This window comes from Panicum virgatum, chromosome 5N, assembly GCF_016808335.1.
Source record: "Panicum virgatum strain AP13 chromosome 5N, P.virgatum_v5, whole genome shotgun sequence".
Lineage (NCBI taxonomy): Eukaryota > Viridiplantae > Streptophyta > Magnoliopsida > Poales > Poaceae > Panicum > Panicum virgatum.
The window spans coordinates 490347-501788 of NC_053149.1; the positions used below are offsets into that span (position 1 = coordinate 490347).

At 50.3% G+C, this 11442-nt stretch overlaps 1 protein-coding gene and 1 pseudogene across 2 annotated transcripts; one reads left to right on the forward strand and one right to left on the reverse strand.

The window, feature by feature from the left end:
• Positions 1-670: 670 nt before the first annotated feature.
• LOC120672087 lies at positions 671-4352 on the forward strand (annotated as a pseudogene).
• A 1035-nt stretch (positions 4353-5387) lies between these two features.
• On the reverse strand, positions 5388-8251 carry LOC120676703 (WRKY transcription factor 6-like). 2 transcript variants are annotated; one of them, XM_039958033.1, is made up of 5 exons: positions 8076-8251; positions 7656-7906; positions 7023-7475; positions 6825-6938; positions 5388-6275 (listed from the first exon to the last, which is right to left on the reverse strand). In XM_039958033.1, exons 2-5 carry the CDS (start codon positions 7884-7886, stop codon positions 5664-5666), a joined length of 1410 nt encoding a protein of 469 aa, XP_039813967.1. In that variant the 5' UTR covers positions 7887-7906; positions 8076-8251; the 3' UTR covers positions 5388-5663. The 2 variants fall into 2 exon arrangements, with proteins under 2 accessions (XP_039813967.1, XP_039813966.1); XM_039958032.1 differs by lacking the exon at positions 8076-8251 and having other exon boundaries at positions 7656-8007.
• Positions 8252-11442: the final 3191 nt, after the last annotated feature.

Sequence of the window (11442 nt, forward strand, 5' to 3'; positions counted from 1 at the left end):
TGCATGCGTTCAAAGATTCGATGTGATGTGAAATCTTGTAAAGTTTTAGAATTTTGAAGGAACTAAACAAGGGTTGGTCCTACGTACGGTTGACCATCATCGACTTCTGTTAGACCCTGTTTGGAGGGCTCCCGTCGCCTCCGGCTTTTGGCACTGTAGCAGAAGTGCAAAAAAAAGACTTCAGTGGCTTCGATGAATAGTGCATGACGTCAGTGAGAGAGGAGGGGAGGATGGAAGTGGAGCCACTTTGATAAACAGTAGTGCTACAGTGCCTAGCGCAACGGAGCCGGAGCCGGAGCCGCTGGAAGCCTCCAAACATGACTTTAATCAGCAGCTAGCTATATAGCTAGTAGGACTAGTTCCTTTTAGAAAAAAAAATGTAAACCGGTCAGATTTTTATGAAAAAAATTATGATATTAAATTTCATACCATATCATCAATTTTGCTGATATAAGAAAAGAGAGAGGAAAAAATTTTATAGGATGTGAGAGGAGAGTTCCATCTTTATAAAACTCAACCCTAGTTCTCAATTTTGACAACCGTATCATGAAACTGTGTATTAAGACTGATGTGCCCAAAACCCAGAGAACAATTTTATCCAGGGATTTCTTTTAGCTCTTTGTCACATCAAAAAAACTTATTATTTAGGAATATCAAGTAAATATGTTTATAAAACTTTTTGCGTAGATGGATGATAATTCGCGAGATGATCTAATGAGCCAAATTAATCCATAATTTGCTATAGTAATCATCCACTAATTATATATTAATATATCTCATTAAATTCGTCTCGCAGTTTAGCCTAGCGCTATAATCAATTTTTATTTAATATTTTTAAATAATAAGATTTTTTATACAATATGGTCTAAAAATATAGGGTCCAAATAAGTACGTAACCGTGAGGACGATGGTTGAATCGATGGACAGTGACAAATATAACATTGCATTGATGGGTGTAGCGTGTGCCAACCATTCACATGATCCGAGCAGCCGCATTGATTGAACACTGCACCCTTTTTCTTTCTTTCCTCCTGCCTGGATCATCGCTCCTTTTCCTTGGGTGCTCAGCAATAAAATAATCGATCGGCTCATTCACAGACTAGCTAGCTAGTATACTCGACACGAAACAACAATGCCTCCTCCTAGCAGCAGCTTAGCGGCTCTGTACGTGACCATCTGCTCCCTAGTCTTCATCGCCTCCAAGATGCTCATCTCCTTCCTTCTCTACAAAAAGTGGGCGCGCAAGAAGCGGATCATCGACAACAGCCTCGCCGGCGGCAAGATGGTCATCTTCCGCTCCGCCGGCGGCAAGACTGTTGGCTTCGCCCAAGATCTCTCACACACTCACGAACACACGATGCCGGCGAGGGAGATGATGAACACAAGAATTTTCGGCGACGAACGCCTGTATCTTGGTCTGTTATTTCACTGGACTTGGCAAAAGGAAACGATGGAGTACAGAGGCTATTTATCAGCCAGGGAACACACACATAGGAGCCACGAACTCCCCGCCCGACCATCTCGCCAAGATTCGCACGATCCTACCCTCAACGTCCTGCATGCTCGTTCCGGACGACTCGGCCACCTCCCGTGCTAACCGGCGCCTCCCTCTGCTCCTAACCTCCTCCTAGGATACTGCAGCCTGGACGCAACAACCATGCATCCGTTCTGCCCCAAGACCTGGACTCCGAGTGGCACAGCAGCTCAACTGCATGGTGCCAACACACACACCAGCAACACATCCATGCATGGCGTGTTTATTCCAACAAACTCCCCCTAAACACGACATGTCATTGCCGGAGTTGCCGTCGTCTTCATCGCCACAGCCGCCGCTACGCCCTCCCGACATGACGCGGCCACGGGCCACCTCTGCATGTCCATCTCCGGCGAACGCTGCACGCTTACCGACGCCACCATGGCCGCCACTACGGCCTCCACCCTCGACGCGAACCGAGCACCCGATGGCCTTCATCATCTTCTCCGGCGACACACGCCGTTGTCTCCGGCTCCAGCGACACACGCCGAGCTTCTTCTCCACAAGCAACTTGTGGCCATGGAGAGCACCATACGCACTGCAGCCACCATCTTCGTCCTCAGCGACACACGCCAAGCTCCATGTACGCCGGCGACACATGCCGCGCACGAACGCGAACTGGTTGACGCCTCCTCCTCATCAGCACCATGAGTGCCACACAATTTCTTGCGATGGAGCCAAGCACCATGACTTGCAGACTGCCGCACGGTCCGGGCGACAAACGCCCTACCCCTGGCGACGAAAGCCGCAGAGTAGCACGCCATCTTCTTCTGCCCCGGTGCGACGCACACGCCGCTGAGCACATCTTGCCCGGCAAGATCGACACACGATCCGCTGCCGAGTGCCTCCACCGGCGACCACGCACAGGCCGACACACGGCCCGGCAATTAACCTCGTCGCTCCGCAACCGGACAACGCCATCACGCCGCCGGCAAACTCCGGCTTGCGCCAGCCGCCGCCATGAACGCCGGCTCGTGCCGGCCACCACCAGCACACCTCCGACGAGGTGAACGGATCTCCTGACGACCTAACCTTGCTCTTGATACCAATTGTTGGCTTCGCCCAGGAACTCACACACTCACGAACACACGATGCCGGCGAGGGAGATGATGAACACAAGAATTTTCGACGACGAACGCCTGTATCTTGGCCTGTTATTTCACTGGACTTGGCAAAAGGAAACGATGGAGTACAGAGGCTATTTATCAGCCAGGGAACACACACATAGGAGCCACGAACTCCCCGCCCGGCCATCTCGCCAAGATTCGCACGATCCTACCCTCAACGTCCTGCATGCTCGTTCCGGACGACTCGGCCACCTCCCGTGCTAACCGGCGCCTCCCTCTGCTCCTAACCTCCTCCTAGGATACTGCAGCCTGGACGCAACAACCATGCATCCGTTCTGCCCCAAGACCTGGACTCCGATTGGCACCTAACCTCCTCCTGTGATACTGCAGCCTGGACGCAACAACCATGCATCCGTTCTGCCCCAAGACCTGGACTCCGATTGGCACAGCAGCTCAACTGCATGGCGCCAACACACACCAGCAACACATCCATGCATGGCGTGTTTATTCCAACAAAGACGCTGCAGTCGCTGAGCCCCAAGTCGTTCCTGGGCATGCTCATGGGCCTCTCCAGCAAGGACGTCATCGGCGCCGGCGGCTACGGCACCGTCTACCGCCTCCGCCTCAGCCTCAGCCTCAGCGGCGACAAGCAGGCGGCCGCCTTCGCCGTGAAGAGGCTCAACCGGGGCAGCGCCGAGCTGGACCGCGGCTTCGAGCGCGAGCTGGACACCATGGGCGACATCAAGCACCGCAACATCGTCCCGCTCTGCGGCTACTACGCGGCGCCACACTTCAACCTGCTCATCTACGAGCCCATGCCCAACGGCAGCCTGCTGGACGCCCTGCGGCTGCACGAGCAGCAGCAGCAGGCGATCTTCTTGGACTGGCCGGCTCGCTACCGGATCGCCCTGGGCGTGGCTCGCGGCCTCTCCTACCCTACCTCCACCACGACTGCATCCCGCACGTCATCCACCGCGACACCAAGTCCAGCAACATCCTCCTGGACCACGACATGGAGGCGCGCCTCTCCGACTTCGGCCTCGCCACGCTGATGAGGCCCAACGCCAGCCACGTCACCACCGTGGTTGCCGGCACCTTCGGCTACCTGGCGCCCGAGTACTTGGACACCGGCCGGGCCACCACCAAGGGCGACGTCTACAGCTACGGCGTCGTCCTGCTGGAGCTGCTCACGGGGAAGAGGCCCACGGACGAGTCCTTCCTGGAGAAGGGCGCCAGGCTGGTCACCTGGGTCAAGGAGACCATGGAGGAGAAGCGGGAGGAGCACGCCGTCGACGAGGCTCTGCTGCGTCAGTGCGGCGGATTGCTGCCCGCCGACGAGGTCAAGCTGGTGTTTGCCGTGGCGGACAAGTGCCTCGACTCAGATCCGGGGAAGAGGCCAACCATGGCGCAGGTGGTCAAGATGCTCGAGCAAGGGAAGCCGCACTAGCTAGCTAGCTAGCTAGCTAGCATCTTCATATATACTAGCTTAATTAGCTAGCTAGTAATTATATATATCATGCACATACTATATATGTCATCAGAAGATCAATCATATTACATACAGTACACATATCTACTGATAGCAGCGAGCTAATTAGTTAGTTATTAGATATCTGCTGACTGCTCCATCTGTAGGATCGATGTAGATGAGAAGATGGATGTAGTACTACTATAGTAGCAAGGGTGATTCACGTATGCAGCTAGTACATGATCGATTGAGATCTTATCCCTTTGTTACTGGGCCTTGATAATTCCATGGGCCGTTTTGTTTTCCCAAACCAAAAAAAAAAGAATAGTTGGGCCGTTTGCAGGTAGAAAAAGAACATATCTGATTTCAAAAAAAAAGAACATATCCACATTCTATTGTTTGAGATTCATGCAATACATGCTATCCATCTGAATACTTAGCCGCACATCTATCTCGTCTTCCTCCTCTGGCCGCCCCTATGCGCCCTGCTCCCTATCGTGCGCCGCAGTCGTGGCCGTCCTCCGCCCTCTTCCGCCTCAGCCGTCCTCCAACCCTACTCCCCGCCGCGCACCACCATCGCGGCCGCCGCCACCCCTGCTTCCTACTGCAGCCACGCCCGCCACTGCTTCTGGACGCACAGCCACTGACGCCTCCCTCGCTTCCCGCCACGGCCATCCTCCGCTAGCTCCTCGTGGCCATGGCAGTACCCCCCGTCCCCAACTCCCCACCGCATGGAGGTCTTCACCGCGCGCCGCCACTGCAGCTGGCCCCCACCCCCACTAGTGCCTCCAGCCGCCCCGCCATGGCTCCTTCCCCTTGCTACCGCCCAAGGTGAAGATACGTCAATCTATTAAAAAAAGTTGTTGATCTAGATTTCGATAAATGTTGAATCTATTTTCTTGATATGTTGAAATAGTTTGTAAAGAATATTGAAGGTGGTACTTTTAACATGTTGAATCTATTATTTTCAAATGTTGAATCTAATTTGGGTCTAATGGGTTTTATAAACACATAGCTTATCCATCTTCCGGAAATTATATAGAGCCGCCGCTCTATCATATCACAGCTGTATGGCAGGGGACCGGAAACGAACCAAGCGAAGAGAGCGAGTCATCATCCTCAGCATTAAGATGGAATGAATTTATACACGTACACATACACACGAAATGTGCAGACTTAATTAGGAAGCCATACACGATCATGCATGCTTAGCTTGTTTGGAAACGACAAAAGGAAATTGAAAATTCTGTCTATATATATATATATATATATATATATATATATATATATATATATATATAGAGAGAGAGAGAGAGAGAGAGAGAGTAATTAATCCTGTTATTATTATTACATACAAGGAGTATGAAGTATGTATATCAACACCTAGCTAGCTAGCTAGCTAAGCCTTGGCAGCATGCAGAAACTAATAACTAATTAATAAACCCTAGAATATATATAATCAGCAAGAAATTAAACACGACGTAATGAATGAATACAACTAGATAGCTAGCTTTTGCTGCTGCAATGCAAATTAAAATCATTTGATGAGCTGCTATACTAATCTGATGATATATATGTATATAAATGGTTTCCTTCACTGGGTTTCGCTGTTGGTGTTGTTGCTGCTGCTCGTGACGTTATTATTGTTGTTGTTGGCGCCCTGCAGCCCGTGCAGCTGCTGCTGGCCGCCTCCTCCTATGATGGACGAGATGGCCGCCGCCAGCGACACCGTGAAGTTGGGGTCCGCTGTGATGGCGGCCGCCGCGGCGCTGACGGTGTCGGCCAGACCACCGATCCCGATCGGCGGCGCGTCTGCTGCTGATGGCGACGAGGACATGTGCAGGCCGGAGAACTTGGTGGACTGGTTGTAGAGCGGCAGGTGGTGGAACTGCGTCGGCGCGAGCGGGGCCGGGCGTGCGGCTGCGGCGCTGGGCGGGCCGTGGGTGAGGTCGAGCGTGACGGTGGGGAACGGCGCCGAGGCGGAGATGGTGGCCATGCTGGAGGAGCAGGGCAGCACGGCGCGCGCCAGGAAGCTGTTGGAGGTCATGGGCGTGCCGTCGGCGCTGGGCATGGATCCCGACAGCAGCATGGAGGCCGCGGCGGAGGTGGTGGAGGCCATGGCCATGGCGGCGGGCGGCAGCGGGTGGTTGTGCGTGCCCTCGTAGGTGGTGATGAGGATGGAGCGGTCCTCGGCGCAGCGCTGCACCTGCAGTCAGCAGTTAGCGGTCTTGTTAGTCGTCGGTCAAACGCAAACCCGGCCGGCCTGGCCCCTTGTTTATTTGCCTGTCTCGATCGATCTTGCATTCAAACCTTTAGACTATATCATATTGAAGAGAACCATAATATTTAGAAATATTAAATAAAATCTAATTACAAAGCTAATTGTAGAATTCTAGGACTAAACTGCGAGATAAATCTAATGAGGTATATTAATCCATAATTAGTTGAGGGCTATTGTATTATCACTGTAGTAAATCATGAATTAATTAGGTTCATTAGATTTATCTTACTAATGAACTCTCGTATGTGCAAAAAAATTTATAAACAGATTTTATTTGTTATTTTTAAATAGTATGATTCTTTTTTATGTGATAGGAGCTAAAAATACTCCCGAATTTGCGTGCTCCAATCAAACACCTACTTTTGTTGTTATATATAATATGTGTGAGCCAGCTGCAGTATTTGACCAGCACATCGATTGACGACCAGCAAGGAAAGGAAGGAGACTAATGATGGATGGATGGATGGTGGTCACCTGCTTCCTGACGGGGCAGGCGCTGGCCATGGTGCAGCGGTAGTAGGCTCGCGGGCAGGGGTTGCCCTTGGCCATCTTCTGCCCGTACTTGCGCCACTGGCAACCATCGGCGATCTGCATGCAAGCAATTCATGATCCATTATTATTCCTATCAATTGATCCATCGGAGGATTTAAGCAGATCGATTAGAATGCTTACGATTGGAGCTTCGGAGCGCGCGCGCACCGAGACGCGAGCCTTCCTCATGCTTGCCTCCTGCTGCTGCTGCTGCCGCCCCTCCGCCGGCAGCCACCCCGCGGCGTCCGGGCTGTCCGCCTGCAGCTGCAGGTGGTCCTTGTTGTTGCCGGTGGACGACGACCGCCGCGGGCTGCCCACCACCTCCGTCGACGAGTTGGACGCCGGCTCCTCGGGCTGTCGCGGCGGCGGCGGAGGAAGATGGGGGATCGGCTGCGGCTGCGGCTGCATGAGCGCCAGCAGATGCATCTGGAGCGCCTGGTAGCTGGTGGTGACCTGCGCGAGCATCCCCCGCAGGCGCTGGTTCTCCTCGTTCATGCGGCCAAGCTCCGCCTGCAAGGCCGGCAGCTGCTGCTGCACCATCTTCTTGGTGTCCTCCTTGTTTATGCTGCTGTCCCCAGCCGCGGCTGCAAGGAGCTGGGGGGCGCACCGCGCATACATGCAAGCAGGCTCTTAGCTATACTAATAACAATTAGAGGCACTAATAATAATCCAAGAGCGAGTTTAATTGAGAGTTGAGCAAGCAAGCCAAGGCAAGGAGATAGATAGACAGATAGATGGACTTAATAATTCGATAGAGGATCGGACCGGACGTACGTTAATGGTGAGGTCCTCCTTGTTGATGGCGAGGCCCGGCGGCGCGCCCTCCTTGTGCTTGTCGTCGGAGAAGAAGTCCACCTCGACGGACGACCTCTGCCTCCTTAAGCTGCTGCTTCCGCCTGCTGGGTGGTGGTCCGCCGACATCCCCCTCGGCGGCAGGTGGAGCAAGGCGAGCGGGCGCGGCGACGCGTCGAGAGCCAGCAGCTGGCCCAGCTTGTTGTCGCCCATGCAACGATGGATTGATTATTCTAGCAGCAGCAGCAGCAGCTTAAGCAGGAGGAGGAAGAAGAACAATAGACGACGACGGCGACGAGACGACCAAGGGAGATGGAAGAAGAGAAAGACGGAAAGGCACGGGACGCGCGCGTATAAAAAAGAAGAAGATAAAAGCCATGAAAGCTGACTGGATCGTCGTACCGATTGACATGACATCAGGAGCTGCGTCAGCGCGTCGTGGCGCGCCCTCAGTGGTGCCTGCCGCCTCTGGCCGGCGACCTAGCAGCTTATTTCTCCGTCTCCGGCGGATCGCCTCGCCTGCTGCGTCTAGAAATAAACAAGAAAGACGGAAGATGGGAATCCAAGTAAGGAAGAAAGATGGAGAGGTCGGTCGTCGGTCCAACGATTTTCGACATGCGATGCGATTGCTTTGATATGGACCGTCCGCCAGTTCCGCGAAGCTCCCCGGCAGGCGGCCCCGCCTGTGTTGTTTGCTTATCCACGTGGGGACAAGGTCAACGCCGGCACTTGACTCGCTCGGCCCACCCATTCCCCCATGGCCCACCATTAAGGATGGATTCGGATGTCTATTCGAATGTCAGATTTTTGGTCATTTTTCTTCGATTATGGACAAATAAGATATAGAATTTACTATGTAAATTCATAGCCTTGTATTTAACATTGATCTTGTAAAGATTCATAAAAACTAAACCTCAAATTTATCATATATATTCTCAAATAATAGATATAAAAATTCGAATACGGATCGGATACGGATACGAATCTTTTTTCACTTTTTTAATTGTAGGGAGCAAATAATACATAAAAAATTTATACAAAATTTTATTCTTGTGTGTAATAATATGTTTGATAATATAAAAAAAGATTAGCATAAAATTTTAAGCATATCTATTTTAAAATATAAAATTTGTTCTAAGAATTCGGATGTTTAGATCCATCCTTACCCACCATGCATGAATGGTCAATTTTTCCTTTTCTTTTCATTTCCTAGAGGTTACGCACAGCAGGTTAATTATCACTATAAGGCAAATGTATCCTGTGGTGTGATTCGTAATACAATCAGACAGTGATGTCTACTATCATCACCGGTTTTAAAGCAAATAGCTAGTGATAGACTATCACCATCAGTTCGATTCAAATCAACAGTGATGGAATGTTTGCAATGGGTCGTTCTGTCATACTGGTTCCATATCTTTTTGTTTCTTTAAATTTTTCATAATAAATTTTGTGTCCAAACATTTATCTTTGAGCTCTATATTTCCTGTACTCGAATTTTTTCGGCTGTCTAATTTTTCTTGTTCAAAAATTTTCTAGACTTTTTTCCCAAAATTTATCTCAAAATATTTTCTGCCATTTTTAATGAAAATTTTCTATTCAGATTTTTTTTCATTTTTTCAGAATTTTGTTGCAAATTTTTATATAAAACTGATTTTCATTGTTTGAGCGTGGAATTGAGGAGGCAAACAAGATGACGGAAGGGATTGTGGGGTCAGATGGGGAACGGGCACATGCTAAGCTGGAAAAAGAATGGCCGACCAGACGTCACATGGTCGAAAGTCGACGGACGAGGACTAAACAGGCGATCGTAAATTAGCCGCCTCTCAAATACTCGCTCCATCCTATTTTGATGGTTCGTTTAGTAATTTATCCTACAAAGATTGTTTGTTTAGATTGTAGTAAATTCATCTAATTGAAGCAATCAAATACCAAAAAATAATTGCATAGAGAAGAGTATGCAGCTAATTAAATGCTTAAGTAGATATTACTTTTCTGGCCACAAGGCAATTGTGGTTAGCCCATCTCAAATTGAAACTTTAGTCATCAGTTAGATATTACTTTTTTGGTCTCAATGCATTTATATTTATTGAGAATCTAAGGATCCAAATAAACGTCTTCAATCATCACAACTATTTATAGTTAATTAGTAACATAGTCATTTTCCACTAGTAATATGTTTAAAATTTTCTAAATGAACAATATTTGTGGGACGGAGAGAGTATACAACAATATGAGATATTGGTTGGCAAATCTCTGTCACGACATTTCGGTGGGCACTGATCAGCTGCCCAATATGTTATAATTCATGCTTGCTCTTTCACGACATATTGGCCGGGTTTGTTGTAACATCCCGGATTTTTCTGGAATATTAAAATGTCAAGAAAATGTGAATTTCAAAAAAAAATTCTGCTGATGCTGTAGTTATAATCACACTTAAGTACATTTATGCCTTCTAAATTTTTTAGTAATTAAATTTCAAATTGAATTAAGGATATTACTGCTAGTGTGAGAATATTTAGAGTTACTGGATTTATTTGCATCTACTTTGTTTATCTGAATTCATATTGGATTTAATTTTTTTGCTTGAAATTGTGTGGAATTTAGATTTGGAGTGTGCCCTCCAAATTTAAATTCAAATGCTAACTATTCTAACCCTAACCGTGAAGTGATCCGCGACCCGTATCCACGCTCGCTAACCTGAACCCGGTCCAAACCTTAACCTAGCTTCGACCTAATCCTAACCCGTGCTCAAACCAACCCAACCCTTGCACACAAACAACTCCAACCCAGCACCTTCGGCCTGCCGTGTCCCGCCTTGGCCCACCGCTGCCGCTATCTAGGCTACTTTGCGCCACACACTACCCTGCTCCTTTAGAGCAACTCCAGTGAGCTGCCTAAATTTAGGTGAGCAAATGCCCATTTAGAAGCCCACTTCTAAATTTTACTCACCCAAATATGGGCCTCCAACTCAAATAGGTTGAGTAAATTGGGCTTCCATTTTTTCAACTGGTATCTGGGCCCCACCTATCATTCTCTCACCATGCCACACACCTCTCCCACTCGCCCGTTCCCTACCCCGCGCCGCCGGCGCCCACCACCCCACCGCCGCCCCACTCGTCGTCCGGTTGCCGCCGTCCTCTCGACATCTGCCCGCCAGCTCCCCCGCCTCCCTTCGTCGCCCAGCACCACCTCGCCTGCCCTCCTCTACCCCGACCGGTAGCCTCCCTCGCCCGGCACCACCACCTCCGCCCTCCTCTGCCGGTAGCCTCCCTCGGGCGGCACCACCTCGCCCGTCGGCCTTCAATCACGACGGCCCTCCCCACCGACAGCCTTCAATCACAGCGGCGGCGCCTCGGCCAGCAGGGCCGCGCTGCGGCTAGGGCGGGGGCGGTAGGGCGGCGGCGGCGGCCGGCGGCGTGGCGGCGGCGGGGGTAGGGCGGGGGCGGCAACGACGTGGCGGGGCGGGGGCCGCTCGCCGCTGGGATCGGTTCGACACCACTCGGTCAAAATAAAAAAAGAAAGAAATTGCTGGAGCCCACAGTTGACAGCCCAAATAGAGGGTCATCAAATTGGAGGGGGGGATTTGGAAGGCCTATCAAAATGACAGCTCATTTGCTCTCTCTGCTGGAGATTGATTTTTGATGTCCAAAGACTAAATCTTCATATAGTAGCCTATTTGCTCTCCCTGCTGGAGTTGGTCTTACCCTTTGCGGCTGATCGCTCGACCCCACACATTAGTTGTGCCCCTGTTGCCTTTTCCCTTTCCTCT